This window comes from Madurella fahalii (genome assembly GCF_045866475.1).
Source record: "Madurella fahalii IFM 68171 DNA, scaffold_5, whole genome shotgun sequence".
Taxonomy (NCBI): domain Eukaryota; kingdom Fungi; phylum Ascomycota; class Sordariomycetes; order Sordariales; genus Madurella; species Madurella fahalii.
Window position 1 is genome coordinate 3,405,919 of NW_027263975.1, and position 22,550 is coordinate 3,428,468.

The window sequence follows — 22,550 nt, forward strand, 5'->3', positions numbered from 1 at the left end:
TCCCTGTGAGCGAGCCCGCGTTGATGCATTTCAGTAAGAGCCGAGGCGATTTGGAGCGGGCCATTTGCACCAGCGCCCATTCGTCTCGGGTGGTGATTTCAATGCTTTTTCCAGTGTACCGTTCGGATGGTACTCGAGCAGAACCCCACGTAATACGTTGGAGTCGCTCTCTTTGCCGGTTTGAGTGCTCCGGTATGGATTTTGCGAGACGGCGGCGGCGGCTAGCTGCACGATGCAAACTGTGTTGCCGCGAAATAGCTCCAAGTTCCGCAGCTCATATTCCAGCACCTCGGTGCCCGGCGAACATACTCAGGTCGCTCAACTTCCTTGTAGATATACCGCGTCTCGTCGCCGTAGAGTAGCATCTTGTAAACAGAGTGGCCGTTAAGCTCATCTTTCTCCCTAATTTCTGACAGCCGCCTGGTTGGTATGCTACTGTCGCTATGGAAAACGGGGAATCGCACTCTGAGGGGGTCTTCTACAGTGCGGACCCAGAGGTGGTTGATAACGGTGGCATATTCGCTATCCGGGTCCGGTTGTGCCTTGCATAGCAGCCTAACGCTCTGCGGATCGGAGTCAAGCGACAGGATAACCTCGGTAACCGTGTCATCAAGAAGTTGTATTCGGCGGAAATCAATATGTCGACATAGATCATGCAGATCTTTCCGTCGTTTTTGTCTTTTGCCAAAAATTGGGTGCTGGTCGTCCGCAATTGTGCCGTGAACGGAGACTTTGACGTGCCACGTCGAGCGAGAGGAACGCAGGATAAGCTTTATCCACCGCTTTCTGGGCCGGTCCCAATTCTGGTCATAGGTCCTAGGCAAGAACTCGATGACCAACGGTTCTGGTGAGCCCCAGGCCCAACGGGCGGCAGAAATCAGAAAGTGGCAGATATCGGCATACTTCAGGCTCATATACGCCATTAAAGGGGATTGGATATTTGGGTCTCGAGAGGGACACTGGGACCGCGGAGACTTGTTTAATCAAACAAGCCTCTGTGCTGTATTTCATGAATCCGTATGCCGGTTCCCGGTTCTTCTTCTCCTGCGTGCTCATCAGTTTTGAACAGGCCAGAGAAGAGCATAAGCCAATGGCGAACAATTAGACATACCTAGACAGAAGCTGCAGAAAGAAGTTTGAATACCCTTACGACGCACACTGCAGTAAAATTTGGCACCTTCGTTATTCCGCAAGGAGAAACAACCGAGGTGGTGGAATAATGCCAGGGATGCTTGGAACATGTCCCATAATACATCAGTCGGGGTGGGGCACAAGCCACTGGTCACGGGACCGAGCGCCACACGACGTTTGCTGGCCAACCCCCTCTCCAAGGCGACTGAACGGCACCCCGAAACCGAGCGCGAGAGTGTGCTAAGTTATACAATGACTCGAGGATGCGGCCATGAAGCCAAGACAAACCAAGGGTGATGCGAAGTAGACGATTGCTTCAGGAGTAATGCGTCTGCCAGGAGGCGGGAATGGAACCAACGGCCCCGACACGCCCCTGTTAACCACGTACATCAAGCCTCAGCTTTGTCAAGTATACGGACCGCCAGGGTTCCTGGTATGACTAACTGAATTTTTAGGAGACACGGCCGCTTAGCTCCTCAAATACCTTATATTGTCTCTTACAAAGCTAGGGAATGGAATAAGAACGTCCGTATACTGCATCAGTAGCGTTTTGGTAGCCGGCCGGGACGGGACCGAGTTCTTGCCCACTCCGATGATTGATGTAGGAATGAGCGATGTGTCAGCAGTTGAATTATTTGTTCCCTTTAAAGGGATGTGGGGAATGTGTATAACTCAGCTAACTACCTCTAGATAGGTAATTAGTTCAAGAGTCCCCGCAACATGCCCGAGCTATTTAGTGAGCAGATTCCGAAGAACAGCTGAGGTTATATACGAGAATGCCGCGATTACAATCGCGGCGGCCACGGCACGTGGAGCGAGAGCAATCTACTGAATTTGTGGACGACTTTTCTATCAGCCGTGGTGAACCTCCCGCGGTTAAACAAAAACACATTCGGCCCGTGTATATAACCCTTGAAATATATCATTTTTTTCAGGCTAGAGCAAATAAGAAATTGGAAACACCAGCCGTTGGATACCTGAGACTGGCGTCTCTAAGAATTCTTCCTATTACCACAGCTGCTCACTTTTTTAAATGGAAAGTTGAATGGATGTACCAATCCAGCAATGTCAAGTAGAGTTCGTCTACCGTATTCTGTGGGGCGGTCGACGTGTTTCCAACTTTCTCGACTTCCTCCCGGTATATCCGGTGCTACGACGAAGACTGATCGATTAACGAAGATCGCTGCTAGTGAAATACTGCTCAATACTGAGTTGGGGAAAACAGTCCCCAGAGGGCAGGGTCCCTCTGATCAGAGGGACACAGTTGCTAGGATGGTACCCCGGGGGCTGGAACTTGCCGTGGGCCCATTTTTCTTTCGCACCATAAGTAGGGCCGTCCTGGCCATTGCTCCTTAGACAGGACAATCAATTCAGTACTTTTCTTCACACTTGTTGCAAGCTCAATTGACGAGCCCTCCTTGCGTGCAAAGCGATCTCCCTCTGATGAGAGGGAGCTCTATCTGCACATGTTGTTTTGACCTTGTTTAGGCTGCAGGGACCCGATTTGTGGTGGTATCGCCTGGCCTGTCTTGTCTATCTTGTCTGTCGGGCATTTGGCCGTCTTTGCCCTCCCCCTTGTTTTTGGTGGGTATGTGGGTGTAGATGTGTGTTTCTGCACCATTTCAATACAACATGCATTAAGCTTCTGGACCGCATCATGCTCGATTTTCCTGTAGAGCGCTTTTAATGCCGAGTGACTGGTTACCTGCCTGACCTGTATTTCGGGTGAACTCCAACAGCTGTAGACGGACGAATGCGTCTTGGAATATAGAGGAACTTAATCTATCCCCAAGACATTAACTTGGAAGGCCCTGCGGAAGGGTAGCCGCCTGGAGGATGCACAGACCTGGTTGTGGGCGTCCATCGCTTCCAGCATCGAGTTTAGAGAGAGAGAATCCTCAATTAGTTAAAGATCAAGCATGAGAGAGGTGCTAAATCCAGATTAAGAGTATCAGGCACGCTCATCGGCCCCTCGGAACCGCCGTAAACATCACTCGAATCGGCGACCAACTGATATCATTGACTGTCTGGCTCAATTTGTATGAGGCATTTGACGAGAACCGCTGGAGTTATCTGGTTATAGATCGCCTTACATACTACCCATACTTCCCCTAAACTACATGAAATCGATCACGTCAACGTATATGGTTCTTAGGAGGACCGAAGGCGAAGTGTATTCGCGTGATGGGCTGGCCGAGCACCAACATCGGCAGAACATGCTGGCAGCCGGCTCACGGTGGTTAACGCTACCGAAGAGCTCAAAAGAGTCGAAATCCAGATAGAATAGCGAAAGTTGCAGTACCGTCTTCCATCCTAGTCTACTTGCGTGTATTGCCTGCCATAACGGAACGAAACCAACCCGGATTTGCAGCCGGATTCGAGCTCTTTCGGCTGTGGAAAAAGAGCGAGACTGTCACATCTTCGCCGGGTTACACAACGGCATCAATGACGCAGTTCATCCCAACTACAATCTATCCCGTTACCACCCTCTTTCCGTATCGTACTAGAGGGCAGAAAATTCCACAGCCACCCAGCTGGCAGACTCACAGCGAGCGACACCTTCCCGGAGCGGATCTATCCGTGCCCTTGCCCAACGCATGCTCTCATCTAACCCTTGAGCACCCTAACTTTCCCGCCCCCGGCCCCCACCCCCTCCACGGTTGCCGAGCACTCCCGCCGAGACGAAGAATACTGCCCCCTAGCTATGACGCAGCAGGAACCCCGGAGTGCCGCCCGTCGACCAGCCCCGGATTCCACGGCTGCAAGTTCAAAACACACGACCTTCCCACGCATGGGCTCGGTAGACTAGTACCGTGAGCCCGGCACGTCCGGGATGGAGCCGGGGTGGCGGCTTCCCACCACAAGCTAGTACAAGGTTGCTTACAAAGGCGCTCGCCGAACCGACCAACTGCAGCTCGATAATGCGGCAGACGACGCAGACCAAGGCGGGTCTCTTCATGAAGTGGGCGGCGATAGTGTGTGGGGCACACGGCGGGTGATTGGATGTTGCCGCACCGCGTTTCCGTGGAGAGACATCTGGGCTATTCGCGAGGAAGCGTATGCACAAGACGCAGGGCTAAGGGAGTGACAGCGCGGTGGATAGATGTATTTCGTGCTGTCCGAAACGGGGTAGAGAGGAACTGTGACATGGTTTCAAGCCAATGGGGCACCTGGGGGACAAACTACTCCGGGGCTGGGTCTGCAGCAAAAAATAGACATTGGGAGCGTGGTGTGAAGTCCCGGGCGGCGCTGTCGGCGGCATAGCGCCGGGATGGGAAAGGAGGGTTGATTGGTCTTCTGCATCTGGACTCCATTCCGTCCTAGACGCCGTCCGGGGTTGGTCCGGCGAAGTTGATCAAGTCTGATATAGGTTTAGCCTTTTGACAAGACCGGGCAGCTAGGTATCCGGGGGTATGGCACAAGGCTTAGAACCCGGCGAAAGAGTTGGCGCGATTGACTGATATGGTAGGCCCTAAGAGGTGGCGGTGAATGAAACATCTTGCGCACCAAACTAGAACACGTAAGGGAGAAAGACGTTCGCACCCAAGAAGCGGAGAAGGCTGTGGTGCCGTGGTATCCTTGCCATACAATGCAAAAGTACATTGCCTCCTCACGCCCGGTTGATGCAGCAGGGGTCGAAGCCTGCGTCCGTTTTGGGATGGAAAAGCTGGAAGCAGATTGGGCCCGGGCCGCTGGTATCGGCGGAATTGAGCGCGCACATGGCAACGTTTGGAGCCGGAGGCATGGAATGGGCAGCTGGACAAACTGATGTTACGTGGCAAGCTGACCCATTCTTCATGTGAGACTTGAGTGGCCACTTGGCCACCGCAGCTAAGGCACGGTATATAGTTATGCTCCGCCGGCTGCGTCCTGCCATTGCCATAGGCTTTCGACAAACACTTGCTCGCATGTCGACACCAGCGCGAAGCGTCACCCGCCAGCGACAAACGGCATCACAATAGCCATGAATCTGAACAGCTATACGCGCCTCAATCCGTACTCGGATGACGAGAGGCATGAAGGAAAATCCACAGAAAGGGACTTGACATTGGAGATTGCGTGCGGGGTTACCATCACAATGATGGTTTGCGCATGGGCGTGGATTCGCGGTTGATTTGCAATGGGTACAGTGCGTCTCGAGACTCCAGTGCTGCCACTCCGCTTCTAACCGTAGCCAGCGCTGAGCGAGATCTTTTAGGCGCAATACGGCTGTGAACAAAGAATGAATCTACAGTAAAAAGCGACGTGGGGTGAGGGGATGAGGTTGAAGGGATGAGGGATTGAGGGGATGAAGGGAGGGTCTGAGTGCGCATCGGACTTTAGAGCGCAGGTTTGTTTGGAAGCCCGGTGGCTTTTTCAGGATGGATACCCCAAGAACGGGCGGCCAGCGGCTGTGCTGCAAAAAGCCCACATGTTTAGTGGACACATTCGGGCGGGGTTTGCGGGGGAGGACGGGAGCGCTAGTGGCTTGACCGCCTTCGGCAGAAAGAATGCCCCACTAAAATTTTCTCGAGCATCGCTCAATCGCAGTCTAACTTTTCTGCCCGCTTCCGTGACCATGCCATGCCGCTCGCGATAAGGTACCTTACCTGAGTTAAAATGCCGAAAAGTAAGCCGACAACCCGCGACGGCGCTTCGGCCGGCCGCATAACGGATTCCCGTTTTGCCAGCTTCGAGACCGACCCGCGATACCAACTGCCGTCCAAGAAGAACGTCAAAACCAAGCTCGACAAGCGCTTCTCTCGCGTACTCAAGGATGCCGACTTTGTCGCGACCGCAAAGGTCGACCGCTACGGCCGGAAGCTGAAGACAGACACAAAGAAGAAGGCACTCCAAAGGCTCTACGAGGAAGAAGATGACGAAAGTGAGAAGGATGGGGATATCGGCGAGAATGTCGAGGTTGAGGACGACGACATTGTGCGTCGCGAGCTGGAGAAGGCAGACGCAAAGTACGACCCCGCCCGTGGTGGCGGTTTCTCCGAATCCGGATCCGATTCAGAGTCAGATTCGGATTCAACCTCCCAGTCGGACGAACCCGAGGCCGACGACGAAGTCGAGGAGTCCCGGCCCGGGATTCGTCTGCAAAGGGATAAACAGGAAGTGGAAGTTGGCGAGGTCACAAACCGGTTTGCCGTCGTCAACATGGACTGGGACCACATCAAGTCTATGGACCTGATGGCCTTGTTTTCGAGTTTTGTACCGGTTGGCGGGAGCATTCATAAGGTGTCAATCTACCCCAGTGAGTTCGGCAAGGAACGGATGCAGCGCGAGGAACTGGAAGGGCCTCCAAGGGAGATCTTCAAGAAGTCAAAGGATTCAGATAACTCGGACGATTCTGGATCCGACAGTGAGGACGACGAGGATGCCGACTCAGACTCGGACGAGGAGGTCAAGAAGGAGTTGTTGAAGGAGGCCAATGATCAGGACTTTGACAGTGATGCCCTTCGCACCTACCAGCTCGACCGGTTGCGATATTATTACGCCGTGGTGGTTTGCTCCGACAAGAACACGGCGCAAAAGATCTACGAAGCGACCGATGGTAGCGAATACCTTTCGTCATCCAACTTTCTCGACTTGAGGTTCATCCCTGACGACGTCACGTTCGATGATGAGCCCTCAGATGAATGCGATAGCGTCCCCGCTGGATACAAGCCCGTCGAATTTGTCACAGATGCTCTCCAACATTCCAAGGTTAAGCTGACCTGGGACATGCACCCAGAGGAAGTGTCGAGAAAAGAGTCTATCAAGAAGGCTTTCACAGGCAGCCGATCAGAGATAGCAGAGAACGACCTGCGGGCGTATTTGGCAAGTGATAGCGAAAGCGACGAGGAGGAGGGTGCGGATGAGCCTGCTGCGGTGCAGGACGAGCAGGAGGAGGCTCCATTGAGCAAGAAGGAGCTTGCAAGGCGCAAGATGCGCGCGGCACTTGGTCTTAGTGACGAGCCGGCTCCGAAGCCCTCTAAATCTGGCCCCGTCGGGGAGATGCAAATCACATTCGCGCCTGCCCTGTCCGGGAAGCCGGAAAAGAAGGACGAAGCCGAGGAAACTACTATTGAGAAGTACAAACGCAAGGAGAGGGAGCGGAAGGAGAAGCGGAGGGCCAAGGCCCTGGCCAAGAGGGAGGGCGTTGAGCCAGAGGCCGTTGAGGCGGGAGGTGAAGATGCTGCCGAAGATCTTGGCTTTGACGACCCATTCTTCACTTCGGAGCCGGTCCAGCCGTCCAAGTCTACCATACGGAAGGAGGAACGGTTGAAGAAGCGTGCCGCAAGGGAAAAGGAGGAGGCTGAAAATGCCGCTCAAAAGGCGCAACTTGAGCTGCTCATGGCTGACGAGAACGGCGGCGGTGCGCATCTCGACCACTTTGACATGAAAGAGATTATGCGTGCCGAAAAGCAAAAGGGCAAGAAAAAGAAGAAGGGGAAGAAGGGCAGTGAGGACCAGGGCGGGCTGCAGGAGGATTTCGCCATGGACGTCGAAGACTCTCGGTTCAAGGCCGTGTTCGAGAACCACGAGTTCGCCATCGACCCGTCGAATCCAAAATTCAAGGCGACGCAGGGCATGAAGAAGCTGTTAGAAGAAGGCAGAAAGAAGCGCAAGGCTGGCCCTGACGAGTCGCCCAACGGCAAAAAGGACGAGCGAAGCTCCAAAAAGGCCAAGGCGGGCGGGGATGCCGGAGAGCTCAGCAGTCTGGTAGATGCAGTCAAGAGAAAGGCGAAGGCTAGTAGCAAGAGGTAGCAGAGCTGATTATGGTATAAAGCCTGGCGGTCTGAATGTACCTATTACGCAACCACGCCACCTTCCCAAATCCCCCCGTGCGCCAAGTACTACCTCTCCAACCCCATCCCATTAGTAGTCTTAATAAACCGACAAAATCTCGGCCGGGCTTCGCTACATAACCCCCCAGAACCATTACCCCAACTCCCATCACCACCAGCAGTGCTCTCAACGCCCTCCCAACCCCCGGATGCCATCGTCCGCAGACCCCCCCCCAGAATTGCCGCCGCCCATCCCACCGCCATCAAGACCAAAACCAGAACCAGCGCCCGGCAGAGCGATCCCACCGCCTTGCGCGCGGCGTGCCATCTACGGCCGGACTTCCAGGCCGGCTCCGGCCGGAGGCCCAGCTTCTCTGTTGTTGCAGCGGCGTCGAGGTCGAGCGAGCGGGTGGCGATGCCGGCGTAGAGCGCGCGCAGACGGCCGCCAAACACTCGAACCTGGTGATGGCGCGGCCGGCGGCTGCGGCGGCTGCGGTGCCGGCTATGGTGGCGCTGGTGGAGGAGCGGGGAATGCGGCAGGTACGCTTGCATGTAGTCGTCGAAGTCGAGCGTCTCGAAGTAGCATGATTCCGAGCCGTCCCAGTCGTCGCCGCTGTCGGCTGGCAGGGTCGTGGTGGGTGACACGGGAGGCGTGAAGGTGTGGTAGCCGGATGATGGGCGCGGCCGTTGGGAGGAGTAGGTTGGCGGGAGGGGGAAGAGATCCGCGTTGATGGAGCTGGCCGTCTCTGAGTGGTGATCTTCTTCCTCCTCAGCGAAGATGGCTTGCTTTTCGTCGTGATAGCGGGGGAAGTAGATGTGGTGGTACGCGGGCGGGTCGAGCTCGCCATGGGGGTTTTCGCTGGTGTTGTGGTTGTCTGTGTGGCCCAGGTCGATGGTGTCCCAGTGGGAGTGGTTGAGGATGGGTGCACGGGACATGATCACGGATGGAATGAACGGGTGCTGGCGTCTTGTAGATTGGCTGCAGACGTCTGGCTAGGTCCTCCTGATTTGACGGGCCGCTGATGCTTCGCTTGAGGAGAGTCAAGAGGGGTCTCCTGGCGAACCCACGGCTACTGGCCGGTTGGGGAGGTTCACACGGGAAGATATAGCGGACCTGAGTGGTGTTCGGAGGCATCCAGCGTTGAGACGATTTGACCAGCGTAGATGGCGGAAGCAAGGCTCATCCTGCAAATCATTCACGCAATGTCACAGGTTGGGGAGGGCGGCGAGTAAAGTACCGCGATTTCCGGGCCGGCAGGCGTGGTGGCCGGGAGTAGCCCGGGTCGCAACCCAACATGGCGCAGCAGAAGTTGCATCTCTGGCTGACACCGTTCCAAGCCGCTGAGTTGTGACTAGATGAAACCTTACAATCTCTGTGGTAGTCTCACGAATTTATGCCAACTCCATAATTAAGAATGTCTGAGAGAGGGAGTCGGAAGTATCGGGAGCTGTGTAGCCAAAGCGAGACTCAAAGTCTTTTGGCCCCCAGCGAGAGGAAGAGTTCCATTGCAACACGAACTGCCCGAGCGTAACAAAGGCTACGGAGTATTGGTAACTAGTCATGCTATAACGAGCATCTGCATTGGAGGAACACTCGTGGTGATTGTGGCAAAGGCCGCCCCGCTTGGGGTATCTTGTCAGATCTGAGCCATGGGCGGCCAAACACCCAGCCGAAGGCCACCGTCTCACGTCCGCCATCCCATGTAACGCCTATTGGAAATCTGAAATCAGGTTGTTGTGATATAGCAACTGCAGTTTGCGACATGTAATGTCCGAGTTCATTGTTAGGTCGGTGGTGGTAGGGTACGATTGGGGATTGTTAGCTCTCTTGCTACTGTGCTGTACTCCAAGATGTAAGTACGCTTCCTTGTCCTGACTCACAGTACCCTGGCAGTATTGGGACCCTTGTGGGAAAGCTTAGGTGAATGTTCCTCTGTAGCTTGTGGAGAAGAATCTTGCCGCCCTTGCCGCCCTTGCCGACTTTGCCGATCAACCCCAAACTTTTCCTCTGTTCCTTCTCTTCCTCTGGAATTTTAACATTTTGCAACCATAGAATGCTCAAGGCAACGCTTCCTAGTGATTGTATTGTCGGGGCCAAACATCAGTCGCGATTGCTCGAGGCAGCACATAGATCCTGCATCGTCATAACAGCCAGAGCCCTCACAACACGTGAACGGTTAGTCAATCTTCGCTCCTAATCAGTTACGTCGTTTCATGATGAGACCTACAGCTACTTCCATGGCTATGAAGTCTATTACCCATGATTTCAATTTCTACTTACTCTGAAACTCGGCATCCACTTCCCTTTCGTGCCCGAAACAAGAATACCTTTCGCGAGTGACAGCTAACCGGATTGTCCCAGCGGCTCGCAGCGTAATAAATTAGTGGAGTGGGCACCAAGAACTTTACCGTTTCTTCGGACGAGAACGGGAACCCCAGAGCCCAGCAGGATGAGGCGAGGAAAAGGAGAGGGCCGTCCGCCATCGCTTGACCCTCCTGCCCAGCGCTAACAAGAGGGCGTGATGACGCCCAGCTGGGCGCTATCATGACAATGTCACCTGTCCGCTAGGTTATGTTGGTGCTTAGTTGAGTAACCCCGCCAACACGCGTTCGGGTGCTATTGCCAGCGCTGGGCACAATGGACAAGAGGTGGCAACATCTATGACAGAGGATTCCCGGTTCCCCCGCCCGGTAGGTACCTTATTCATGACCGCCCAGACGATTGATGCGCTGTAATGATCGGAGAGAAGAGAATTTCCCCAAACATTGAAACTGCGAGCCGAGCTATGGCCGTTGAAATTGAGTGCAATATATAACGATTACTGGTTCTTCGAGTAATAAGGTACCGAATGCAGTTTCTAGATGATCCTTCCGTGTTGGGGCTCAGAAAGGAGTAACGAAAGCCACACAGCCCGGTATTCCCCGACTGGTCTCACCCCTGCGGCGCCAGACAAAGGAAAACCACAAAGCATACCAACTCCCGTCCAATTCCGTCCGGTTTAGCCCGATTTCCGCAAAACGACCAACCCTCATCCACTCAAACAAAGACAGCTGCTGCGGCAGCAACCAGCAAACCCGCAACCGGCGCTGCCGCCAACCCCGCTCCATTCGTCGGTTCGGTCGTGCCAGTGGTCGTGGCAGCAGTACCAGTCTGTGTTCGGGTCGTGGTAGGAGACGTCGTCTCACCGGGGACATGACCGGTGACGGTAGTGACGCTGGTGCTGAACTCGATAGAGGTCTGCGTGCCCTGTCCGCCTCCCACTTGCACAATCTCACCGCCAAAGTGGCCGCCGGAAGGGGAAGTAGCATTGCCCGCCTCGCTGGCGAGCCGCCTGTAGGCATTGAGCGTCTGCGAGCCGCTGTCCCTCGGGTTGATCACGGCGACCATGCCGTTCTTGCAGTGCTGGCCGTTGTTCTGGGAGCAGTAGATAGGCACTGGGTTGTCATGGGTGATGGTCACCCGGAAGACTCGGTCCTGCAAGGGGAACACTGTCAGGCGGTGATGAACGTGTGCTCTCCATGGAGTGTGGCAACGTACGTTGACGGTATCTAGAGCCGTTGGGAAGAAGCCAGAAAAGAAACCGCCGTCCTCGAGGGGCTGGCAGGCGTTCTCAAAGTCGCCGGCAACAACGCTGTGGTTGCGGGGCCAGAAACGGAACTCGATCACGTCACCCATGTGTCCTCTGATCTCTGCGGGGTCGAAGCGGAGGCCTGCTCTCCCCACTGAAACTGGGATAATGGCGGCCGTGGCATGCGCAGCAATGCCGACGAGAAGAAGCTTGCTTGATGTGAGCATGGTGCGGTGGTGATTGAGATGAGATGCTGTAAGTGTTGGTGTAGTAATGGGCCTAATGTTTGACTCTCGGGCTCCGAGGCAAGTTAGAAGATCTGAAAGCCCTCGAGCTCGAAATTTCCACGGCTCTTATAGCATTCTCTTTGTTCTGTTCTGAGGAGCCGTCCTCTCTATCAGGAAATCATGTCCGAATCCGGCGAGGCGTTTAAGGGATCTAGCTAGGCCGCATCCACAAGCAACTACCAGGTACTATATCTATAAGAACTTATATTAGCTAACTTAACTGTTTAATTAGCAAAGCCATCAGTTCTGAAGGGCGAGGGCACCTGCGCTCCGCAAAAAAATCTGGAACTCGGACTTGGTGCAGTGTGTCCGGTGCGTGTCTGAAAGCGGAAACCGAGAACCCCAAGCTTGGGACTTTCCATTTGGTGGCTTACAGGCGCAATCGTTTATTTCACTGTTCCGGACATTCTGAATGAGAAACGACGCAGCCAATGACTTGAGATTACAGGTCAGGAAGCAGGGCTTTCTTATGATGCTACTATTCGATATTGAGCATGCATCCGGCCTGCGCCGGCTGCGAAGGATTTTATTGTCGGCCGCTCTGGGGCTTTGCTGCTATCAGACTGTACTTAACACCTAGCATTGTGACGCGCGAGCCATAGACCCATGAATGCTGAAGGACAAAGGTGTCACAGTGCCCGCCTACACATGCAGTCCAACTCCCAAATCTGGGCGGCACTCATTCGATTCGAATCCTGTCGCTCAGCCCGGCACTTGATGCGTTGCACTACTATTTTTGAGTACCCATATTCAGCAATGACGGCCTCGTTCCTCGGCCTCGCCGCCAAAAACCCCTTCTAGGCAAACATTCTCCTTCCAAACGATCCAAGTCCGGCGGTACTATACCCTCCAGCCATAATGCTGCCCGTGGCAAATCCGTCGCTGTGCGGTGACCCCAGCAATTCTTCAGCCACTTTGAGGCATTCCATGGCTGTAGGACGGTCTTCGGGTTTCATTTCCAACATCCACCTTAGCAAATGGAGGAGCCTGTCATCAGAGTTGTTCCGATACCGTAGCTCGGCGGCACGTGAGATCAGCTGCTGGTGCCTGTTTCTGGGTTCAACCCCTATAGATATGTTCTGTATTGGCCGAAGCATATCCGACGTGCCCAGCAATAGCTGCAGCGCCGTGACGCCAAGCGACCAAATATCAACCGCTTTTCCGTACGTGTCCAGGTATGCCTCTGGTGCCATATAGAACGGGGTCCCGCACTGCGTAAGCATGGACGACGCATCCGGCTTAGCCAACCCAAAATCGCCGAGAGCGACTGCCAGGGGTTCCCAACTCTTTAGAAAGATGTTCTGCAGCTTCAAGTCGCGGTGCGCGATGTTCCTGTCGTGGAGGTAGACAAGGCCTTCGGCGACCTGCTTTATGATCATGATAAGCTCCTGCCGACTGGGCCGAGTGTGCCTAGCGGCGTGAGCGAGACTTCCGCACTCGCAGCATTCCATCAAAATTCTCAAACTGCCGTGGTCCGCGTCGGGCTCTACACAGCCGGCATAGCGGACAATTCTCTCCTAAGCATGGTGGTCAGAAACACCCACGTAGATATCTGGGCAGCCAAAACAAAAGGTGAGCTCCTCACGTGATCCAGTGAACGTAGCACTTCCAGCTCTCTCATGAAAGCTGCCGTCTCTCGATTTCGGGCGCCGTCTCCAGGAATCCGTGAAATGTGTAGCTCTTTCTGGGCGTACACGGCTCCAGAGCTCACGTCCCAGACACGCTTCACTTGCCCAAAGCTTCCCCTCCCTAGTTACTTGTCGAAGAGTAGGATCGGACTCGAAGGTAGATGTGGTGTATTGTTCTGGAGTGCCAATTTTTGGGCTCGCGTCTGAACGCCGAATCCTGGTTCGACCCGCACAGCACGTGCTGTGCGTGCGAGGAACCTATCAACGTTTTCGGTGTAGAGCAGCGGATCGTTGGCGTACCGAGCCACCACCTGAATCCGAAATCTAAGACCCGAGCCCAGTACAACGCCAAAATCATTATAATCCTCAACGCGGTCGTGCCCACCTAGAATCCACCTGAAATTGCGCCGGTGTTTGGTCCATGCATCGCCGTACTTGACCGCGGTTCCGTGCCGCGAGCCCAGGTCCCGAAGGACGAGGCGGTAGCTGTTTGTGTCTTCAAAGTCATTCTCAAACGTCAACGCACAGTGATAGGTGTCAACGTCATGAAGCTGTGGGATGACAATGCCGGACCTTGCTGGCTTTGTACCAGTACCGAACACGTAGCCGGATCCTGTTTCTGGGCCGCGGCCGAACGTCAGTTCTATGTAGGAGGGCGATGTTCTACCTTCTCCTGGCCCAACTTTGAGATGGCTGTTCTGAGCATCGTCTATCGTTTTAGTCGCGGCTGGGCAGCTCATGTTCCACTCGCTGTATGCATAGATCCGTGCGATCACGTCGCCTCTAGGCATTGTTGTAGTCACGACAGAGTCGGGTAGACGCGACAAGTGGGTTAGAGAAGAGGTTAAGGTGGGTTGTCGCGGCGTTGGCAGAAAATTGACGTCTACAGCGAATCTGACGCTGGAGTTTATTGAGGTCTGGAGAGAATGGGTTGGGTGGGAAGTGGGCAAGATTTATGGCCGGTTAAGTAATTTGTGGTGGAAGCAACACACAATGTCATCTCACGCACCGAAGGTGAATTTGACCGGCCCCGGGGTGCGTAAAGCTGCCATAGGCCAACCATTGAATGCAGACGGTTATTGTTACGCCCCGCCTTAGGAAAACATCAGAAACCGCCAGTCTGCTCCCACAGAGTAAGGGAAGACCCAAGTTGGAGACGATAGCCGACAAGGCTGCAAAGACCAGGCGACCGCGATTGCATAGAACATGGCCTCATGCCCGAGCGGGATGCGATGCCAGAGACAAACAATCAACGGGCAGGCAAAGGCCGGACAATCACAACTGAGTAGGTGCCTGGTAGTTCCATGCATAAGGGATGACGCGAAACCATAGCCAAATAAAACATAAGACCTCAAGGCCAGCCAACTAAAAACTAGAACCATAAAGAGATGAATCAAATAATAATAATAATAATAATAAAATCGAATAAAACAAACGAGGGAAGAAGGAAGAGACGAAAACGGACAGAGAAACGAAAAAGAAAGAGATAATTACGTACTACCTCGGTAAAGCTACTAATACCTTGCGGAATGATACGTTAGTTCATATTATCTATCCCGAAGCCCTTATTGTTAGGTCGACTTCCCCAGCTTATTTCTTTTCTTGAAGAGCCCCTAATTTTCTCCTCCTTTCCTAATAGTGCGCATCATCTTTTTACCACCAGGTACCCGGGTGGTATCTACCAAGTAACCGGTTCTGGCTCCGGCCACGGAAGCATTCACGCCCGCCTTTGTTACAGTTGAATTTTTTTTTTTTTTTTTTTTTTTTTTTTTCCCTCGGAAGGCTTCTTTGTGGTTGTAGCATCCTACGTAATCAAAGAACCTTGCCGCAATCAATACCGCCTTCTTGAAATCTCCAGACGGGAGTTCCTTTGTGCTTAAAGATGCATTTAGCTAAGTACGCATCATGGACCATCGTTTGTGTAGGACACCTGGCATCCAGCAGCGTTCCTTGAAATGGAATCGGCCCGCCACGTTGACAGAATGGCTTCCACCAAGACAGGGAACGCGAAGCTATCAGCTCGCGATCTTGTTGCCTTAGACGATACGGAATTTGACCAATACTTGGCTAACAGTCGCTCCTCCAACGGTGGAGCCATTCCTGAGATCATCGGGCTCGAACGTTTGTTGCCGCATCAGAGAGACATTTTTTTTCAGAGACTGAAGTAAATGTTGCCCGCTTTCTTTCCCCATCCACCACTTGCCTAGCTGTTAATTACCACTAATACGGGACAGGGAACGCCCCGGGAACCCGGACGCTGTGGCCTTTTTAACTCAAGCTCTCACATGTATTGTCAACCTCGTGCGGGGCGACGAAAGGGTTTATTACAGTGAGCTTGTCAGTGATGGAGGACGCCCGTGGTACCCCATCAACCTCCTTGACGAGGTTTCTGAGAATCCCGCAAAGTACCGGGAGATGCTACGTTACTGGCACTCTCCCGATCAGGACAAACCCTCCGTCTTCCGAAAGCAGTCCAAAGAATGGCAGCGGTTCCGCCAGTTCCAGAAAGATAACAGAGGGATCAACGACGAGGAGGCCGAATTTGCTGCGCACGTCGAGTCCGAGAGGCGTCAGTGCGAGCGGCACAATGATCCTCGCGGGGTAGAGTTTTATAGTCAGTGGTGGAAACTAGGGGGCGAACTGGAAGACTGGAAATATAGGCGCGATCTTGCACGAGGAGCCAACAATAAGGAGTACGAGAACGGTGGATTCCCTCGGTACGTCGCAGCCGTGAAGAACCGACTAGCACGGGATGGCTACACTCGGGATTTCCGGCTCCAGGAAGACCCAATGCGTCAAGACACGTTGACGACATGGATCGAATACCTCAGCTATCACATCTGGCTGGACGATGAACTGGAGGTTAAGACCAAACACCTTCGGCAAGTCGCCGACACGGCTTGGAGAGAGCTCGAAGGTTCGAACCTTCTGCAGCCAAATGAGACGCAAGAATTTGTGCTGGACATATCAAACAGGCATCAGCGTGCGGACGAGACGGAAGCTGCTTTGGAAGCCGTAAAGTCGGCCAAATCCGAAGTCGAAGCGGTTCTGAAAATGACACAGGAAGACGGAAATGGTGCAGGAACCCCTTGCTTCACCACCGAGGAGCGCATACGGATGATCAAGGAGGCCAAATCCAAGCACGAGGCGGCAGAAGCGTTCTATAAACTCCTTTGGAGACGTTGTGATCGGATAGGCAACTTCACCTGGGCCATTAGCAATTGCCAAGAAGCACAGGAGAGAGCGGATCATCATAAGATGATGCTGCCGTGGATCCGGGAGCAGCTCGCACTGATCCAGGCGGAATCGAAGCAGGCCAGTGAGGCCCATCATGGACTTGGCGAGCAAGATACCCGGACAAAGAGGCCCAGTCATGGCCAAGGCGACATGGCGGCGCCAGCCCAGCGGCTGCATCGTAGCGCACGACTTGCTGCCCTTCGCGCTCGTGCTGCTGGCAAAAAGACTGCCACCTCTAGCGACACTGTTCCAACTCCCGTGCTCATCAAGAACCAGAAATCACGTCGTCAGCCTGCACGAGCGCCCAGGCAGCCATCATCCCCTGCACCATCACTGAAGGGACACACAACCTTTCTGACGGCTAGGAGTGTTCGGAATGGCAGTCGACCCGGCACGTCTAGGAAGACGGAAACAGCTGAACGGCAACAACGTCGGTGTTATTCAAAGCGATAAGTTAAGCATAATCCAAAGTACTAGTAGTCACACAGGTCAGCCAGAACCTTATCAACAAGCTCGCGGCGGCCGAGTACCCCTCGATCGCCACTTGGCTGCTTGCGGACATTTCTTAGCCGTAGAGAGATTCCCTTCATTGATTCATGCGAAACTGTGTCGCATCGCACAGGTTGGCTGCAGCTCGCATTCCGGGTATATTTGTTACGGGGAGCGCTCACGGCCCCGCTTCGTGGAAAAACTCGACTCGACGGCCTTATTATCCGTTCGGTTGCGCACAAGGCGCGCGCGCGAGGGGTTATAAAACGAAGCCCTAGCCAGTGCTAGTACTTGGCACTCCTAACTCTGAGCCCATATTCGCCATTCTCGTCATGGCCTCGACAATGAAGTCTTCAGCCGTGGCCACGGCGGTAGTGGCCATGCTCGCCGCGAGAGCCGGAGCCGCCGCCGCAGCCGATACGCCGTACTACTCGCTCGCGCGCACGCCCTCGTCGCCAATCTCTCGACCGCATGGCCCCCAGTTCGTCAGCTACTCCTTCGAGCCGGCCTTCTGGGTCGAGTTCTTTGGAGAACCAGACTCACCGAGGAACCTGACCTTCACCCTCCTGAACCATTTGCACGAGCGCGGGGCACGGCCGATCATACGCGCTGGCGGCATCACCATGGACAGCATGATCTTTGACAGCGACCAAAAGCAGTCAGTCGTGCGCACCGAGAACGGCAAGGGCGGGATATACCGGACGACGATTGGGCCAGCCTTTTACGAGCAATGGAGCAACTTCCCCGAGGGGACGGCCTTCGTCTCGACCCTCAACTTTGGCAACAACTCGATCGACATCGCTCGCGGGCTCGCCGTAGCGTCGTACGAGCGCCAGTCCGACAAGATTGTGTACTACGAGCTGGGCAACGAGCCGACCAACTACCCAGCCAGCCGCTGGCAACGCAGCACCGAAGCCTACATCGCGCAGTGGCAGAACTTCACCGGCCAGATCGACGAGGCCGTCGACGGCGACAGCCACGGGCGGTGGTGGGCCTCGAGCGCGACGACAGACGTCACGGGCCTCCGGGTCCGGCCCAGCGACCTCATCCCGGCCGGTGTCAACTCGACGGGGCAGGTCGGGCAGTACTCGATCCACTCGTACGCCTTCGCGACGTGCGACCCGGCGCGCGAGCGGCGCGCCACCATCCCCAACATCCTCAACCACACGGACCTGCTCCGCTACGCCGACGTCGAGATCTACCCCTCGGCCAAGGCCGCCATGGACTCGGGCGCCTCGTGGGCCATCGGCGAGTTCAACTCGATCGCCTGCAGCGGCAAGCCCGGCGTGTCCGACACGTTCGCCCAGGCCCTGTGGACCGTCGACGTCGAGCTGCTGTACGCCGTGCGTAACGCCACCAGCGTCCACCTCCACCAGGGCGCCACCCTCGTCTTCCAGAGCGACCAGCAGCTCAACACGCCCGGCGACGACGGCACCCCGGGCTTCAGCAGCTACTCGCTCCTGTACCCGGTCGACTCGTCCAAGCGCGGGCCCGCCCGGGTCTTGCCCGTCTTCGTGTCGCAGCTGCTGGTCGCCGAGGCGCTGAGCGGCGGCGCGAGGATCGCGGCCCTCGCCACGCCCGAGGGATTGAGGCAGAGCGAGTTCTCGGCGTACGCCATCTTTGGCGAAGCGGGAGCGTTGGAGAGGATGGTGATACTGAATATGAAGCCCTTTTATGCCGGTCAGGAAGCAGCGGCGGGAGTGGTGGAGCTTGATGTTGGGGAGCACGACGGTGCGATAGTCAAGCGCATGACGGCGCCTTCGGTGGACGAAAAGGACGCTGCCAAGGTGACCTGGGCGGGGCAGTCGTTTAGGGATGGTGAGGCAGTTGGAGAGGTTAAGCCGGAAACCCTTGCGAAAAATGAGAGGGTAAAGGTGAGGGATAGCGAAGCGGTTCTCGTTACGTTCAAGTGATCGGGGGTCTGGAAGGGTTCGTCGTTCATCAGATTGCTAGGCGGGAATATGGACGCAGCTTGTGATTCTTTTTAAGGAATTTATTTACAACGGCCGCGGATCCCGAAACCAAAGCCAGAAATACATAAGTAAGCCTCCAGAGCATCATGGCCAGGTTGCGCCAGACAACCAAAGCGAGGCACACCCGGTTCTGGGACATTAAATCGGTAATCAGAATACGTGGTTATCCGTGGTTGATGTGTGTACTACCGAACTATAAACTGTTTTGGGATCATCCTCCGCTGACATGACACCCAATATCATATCATGTGTGTACCCATCCCTCAGACTTGTGCCTTTGCCAACGACATGCACCATCGGAACCTTAGATATGGTAAACGAAAAATCCTACAGAAGAGAGAAGGCAAATACAACCGCAGCAGCACCCACACCAGACCATCCGACAGAATTGGCAACCCCAGCATTGGGTGCGGTAGTACTAGAGTCAGAATCATCACTCTGATCCTCCTCATCCGACGGGGCCAGCGTCGCCTGTCCGAAGTTCGTGCTAAATCTTTCGCACCACAGACCAACGGTCTCGAAGTCCGCAGTGGTCCTGCCCGCGTCTAGGGTGATCGTGTAGGTATCCGAGGTGGCAGCCTCGTCCACCTGCGTGTTGGAGATGCGGAAGCCGTCGGCCAAGTCGGAAGAGGTGCTGCCCCACCAATAGAGAGCTGGTGCGGAAGCATCCTCGAGTCTGTAGTCGTTGATGACGAGAGTGTTGGCATCGGTGACGACGACGGTGCCGCCGAGGCCGCCGTCAAGGCTTGACAGCTCGCCGGCCCAGCCCATCTTCGTGTCTGCCGGGGCTTGTGCGGTCGAGATCTGGAATACCGCCGAGACGAGGGCGAAGACGGTGAAGATGCTCTTCATTGTGGAGCTCGTCGATGTGTGGGCTTATATGTCGTTTTGCTCGGGGATGACGTGAAGACTGAAGAGTCGAGTTCTCTATAATAGAGGGAAATGTTTGAGAGTCTTTGTCGAAATGGTTCTGTTATCTGCTTTAGGACATCACAACGCTGACTTCAATGTGTTGGATCGATGATAACTCTCGAAGGTCGAGGGGGTATAAGTACTTTGAGCCGCGAGGAAGAAACAGAAGTAACATAGGCGGTAGTAGCCATAGTCGAAGTTAGACTAGGAGCCGTCATCCCTGCCCGGTTGAAGGGGCTGTACCAAATGCCGATCTGCCCAGCGCCGGCCTCCGTGAATCAAAGGAGAGCTTGAGTATGGTAGCGGCGGGGCGCAGCAAACCTTGGGCGGTCAGTGCAACATTGATTCCACATCGACGAGCCAGCGACTGGCCAATAAGCATCATGTTCATCCCCGATGATTCCACATCTCTTACCGCGGCGATGCAGTATTGAAAGGTAGAGCATTAGAATACATTGCGGCTTTGTCTAAATATCGTTGAGGCTCATCTGTTTCTCCGCGGCGAGTACAAACCGCATGTTGATTCCATTTGTCAATTTCTCTTGGATGCTCAGACCATGCGCCCATAGCGGGAGAGTGATGTAGGGCTATAGAAGCATCTGAGAGCCCGCCATGCATATAGCCTTTCGTAAACTGCGAAAGAGAGTATGGGAATAGGGCACCATCATCCCTCATCCTTGTCTCTCGGGTTCTGGTCACCCATCATGGCTATGCCACTTCACTACACGACCCGTCCAGTTGTGGGAGATCAACACACAGCGGCCAGAGCATACTTTCTCTGTGTCATTGGGATGCTGTTCTTTGAGAGTATGGTCCGACTTCCAGGATACCTGCTAGCTCTCCGGAGAAAAGGTGAGATACAATCGCTGCGCAAGCAGTCCTCCGAGTCTTCTCATCAACTGACGTTTGCAGAAAAGGGTACACCTCAATGCGTCAGCCTCGAAATCACTGGACACCCTACGTCTGGCTCCACAAACTTCTCACCTTACCATCTCCGATGCCATTCCTGACGCACTATACTATACCATCCATTCTCCGATGCCTCATCTTCACGGGGCTCAACGTGCTCTGGGGCTGGAATCGTATTCGATACACAACAGACTACCAGATCTATGGCTGGCTTACCATCGCTAACGCTGGCGTCGCCCTGCTCTTGCCCACCCGAACCAATCTGTTCTCTCTCGTGGCCCGCATCCCGTCTCCTGTCCTCTTGATGTACCATCGCTGGGCTGGCGTTGCGGCTGTCGTTCACGCAACTTTACACTTTGGCCTAACTGCTCAGCACTACGTCCGCACCAACCAATTCGACACAGTATTGGAGAATGCCCGCATCAGGGTCGGAATCATGGCCTGGACGGCACTCGCCCTCGTGTTCATAACCTCCCTCCGGATTCTTCGCCGCCGCGCGTTTGAGATGTTCTATTACACCCATTTTCTCTTCTTGGTCTTCCTCGCGGGCGCGTTCTACCACGCAACCTACACGACCGAGTTCGTCCTCCCCGGTCTGATCCTGTGGGCCATCGACCGCATGGTTCGCTTCTGTTACAATTTCCGCAGCGTAATCCTCGAATCCGCGACGCATTGCGCCGGAGACGTGACCAAACTCAGGTTCAGAGGGGTAAAGACAGCGTCCGCCGGTCAGATTGTCTGGGTCCAGGTCCCGAGTGTCTCCCTTGCCAACTGGCATCCGTTCACGATCGCGTCCGGGCCCGGAGAAGAAGTGGGGACGATCGCAATCCGGGCTCTCGGAGGATACACCAAGGACGTGCAACAGATTGGTGCTGACGGGGATTCGATGATGAACGGCGACGCGAGCGCTCAGCAGACAGCGCTAGATAAACAGGTCAAGATACGCTTGGACGGACCGTATGGTGTCGGGCGGATCCAGTGGACCCGGTACCCCGTCGTGGTGCTTGTCGCCGGTGGCATCGGCATCACGCCTGGGATCAGCATCGCGGCACACGTTATCAAGGAAGCCATGGGCGCCGGTATGGGCTCCGATAGGGGGGGATGGCACCTCCACCTGCTTTGGTCGATCAGCGACATCAGGCACGCTCGTTGGTTCGAGGAAGAGCTAAAGAATCTTTCGGAACTAGCTTCGAGACCAGAAGTCCCCGTCTCCCTCGATATCTCGATCCATGTTACCGGTCGATGGGCCACATATGCGCCGGCGATGACGAGTCAGGAAGAGCACGAGATGGGAGATATGTTCAAATACGAAGGGCCAGGTCAGGTTCATCAAGGAAGGCCAAATATCCTGCACTGGTTCCGGGATATCAGGGGGCTAAGAGCCGGGCTCGACGCGGCTGCGAATCTGTGTGGGCCGCGTTCGTTGGTATATGATGCGCGGAAAGCAGCTGCGCATGTGAGTGGCAGAGACGGGTTGTTTTATGTTGAAGAGGAGGAGTTTGAGTTTTAAGAGCCTTGTTGTATCTCTTCATAGTCAGCCAGTTGTGTCTATGAGGAGGAGAGAGTCATACTAGAGCAGAGCATTTGGTGCGATATAGAATCCAATCGACGCTGGAATAAATAGCACGATGCACGATTATCACTGCTGGTAAATGCTTGT

The 22,550-nt window shown here is 54.7% G+C and overlaps 9 protein-coding genes across 9 annotated transcripts; 4 read left to right on the top strand and 5 right to left on the bottom strand.

Annotated features, from left to right (window-relative positions):
• Positions 1–221: 221 nt before the first annotated feature.
• Positions 222–923, bottom strand: MFIFM68171_09611 (uncharacterized protein; the record flags this gene model as incomplete). The annotated part of the gene is made up of 1 exon (XM_071065030.1): positions 222–923. The coding sequence occupies one exon, from the start codon at positions 921–923 to the stop codon at positions 222–224; it is 702 nt and encodes a 233-aa protein (XP_070921131.1).
• Positions 924–5,730: 4,807 nt separating this feature from the next.
• Positions 5,731–7,866, top strand: ESF1 (pre-rRNA-processing protein esf1; the record flags this gene model as incomplete). Its single annotated transcript, XM_071065031.1, has 1 exon — positions 5,731–7,866. One exon carries the CDS (start codon positions 5,731–5,733, stop codon positions 7,864–7,866), a length of 2,136 nt encoding a protein of 711 aa, XP_070921132.1.
• Positions 7,867–7,955: 89 nt separating this feature from the next.
• MFIFM68171_09613 (uncharacterized protein) lies at positions 7,956–8,822 on the bottom strand (the record flags this gene model as incomplete). The annotated part of the gene is made up of 1 exon (XM_071065032.1): positions 7,956–8,822. The coding sequence occupies one exon, from the start codon at positions 8,820–8,822 to the stop codon at positions 7,956–7,958; it is 867 nt and encodes a 288-aa protein (XP_070921133.1).
• Positions 8,823–10,923: 2,101 nt separating this feature from the next.
• Positions 10,924–11,682, bottom strand: MFIFM68171_09614 (uncharacterized protein; the record flags this gene model as incomplete). The annotated part of the gene is made up of 2 exons (XM_071065033.1): positions 10,924–11,361; positions 11,425–11,682. The coding sequence occupies 2 exons, from the start codon at positions 11,680–11,682 to the stop codon at positions 10,924–10,926; spliced, it is 696 nt and encodes a 231-aa protein (XP_070921134.1).
• An 857-nt stretch (positions 11,683–12,539) lies between these two features.
• MFIFM68171_09615 (uncharacterized protein) lies at positions 12,540–14,161 on the bottom strand (the record flags this gene model as incomplete). The annotated part of the gene is made up of 3 exons (XM_071065034.1): positions 12,540–13,259; positions 13,328–13,491; positions 13,756–14,161. The coding sequence occupies 3 exons, from the start codon at positions 14,159–14,161 to the stop codon at positions 12,540–12,542; spliced, it is 1,290 nt and encodes a 429-aa protein (XP_070921135.1).
• Positions 14,162–15,352: 1,191 nt separating this feature from the next.
• Positions 15,353–17,176, top strand: MFIFM68171_09616 (uncharacterized protein; the record flags this gene model as incomplete). The annotated part of the gene is made up of 4 exons (XM_071065035.1): positions 15,353–15,534; positions 15,605–16,689; positions 16,973–17,037; positions 17,096–17,176. The coding sequence occupies 4 exons, from the start codon at positions 15,353–15,355 to the stop codon at positions 17,174–17,176; spliced, it is 1,413 nt and encodes a 470-aa protein (XP_070921136.1).
• Positions 17,177–17,428: 252 nt separating this feature from the next.
• On the top strand, positions 17,429–19,009 carry MFIFM68171_09617 (uncharacterized protein; the record flags this gene model as incomplete). The annotated part of the gene is made up of 1 exon (XM_071065036.1): positions 17,429–19,009. The coding sequence occupies one exon, from the start codon at positions 17,429–17,431 to the stop codon at positions 19,007–19,009; it is 1,581 nt and encodes a 526-aa protein (XP_070921137.1).
• A 387-nt stretch (positions 19,010–19,396) lies between these two features.
• MFIFM68171_09618 (uncharacterized protein) lies at positions 19,397–19,921 on the bottom strand (the record flags this gene model as incomplete). The annotated part of the gene is made up of 1 exon (XM_071065037.1): positions 19,397–19,921. The coding sequence occupies one exon, from the start codon at positions 19,919–19,921 to the stop codon at positions 19,397–19,399; it is 525 nt and encodes a 174-aa protein (XP_070921138.1).
• Positions 19,922–20,909: 988 nt separating this feature from the next.
• Positions 20,910–22,400, top strand: MFIFM68171_09619 (uncharacterized protein; the record flags this gene model as incomplete). The annotated part of the gene is made up of 1 exon (XM_071065038.1): positions 20,910–22,400. The coding sequence occupies one exon, from the start codon at positions 20,910–20,912 to the stop codon at positions 22,398–22,400; it is 1,491 nt and encodes a 496-aa protein (XP_070921139.1).
• Positions 22,401–22,550: the final 150 nt, after the last annotated feature.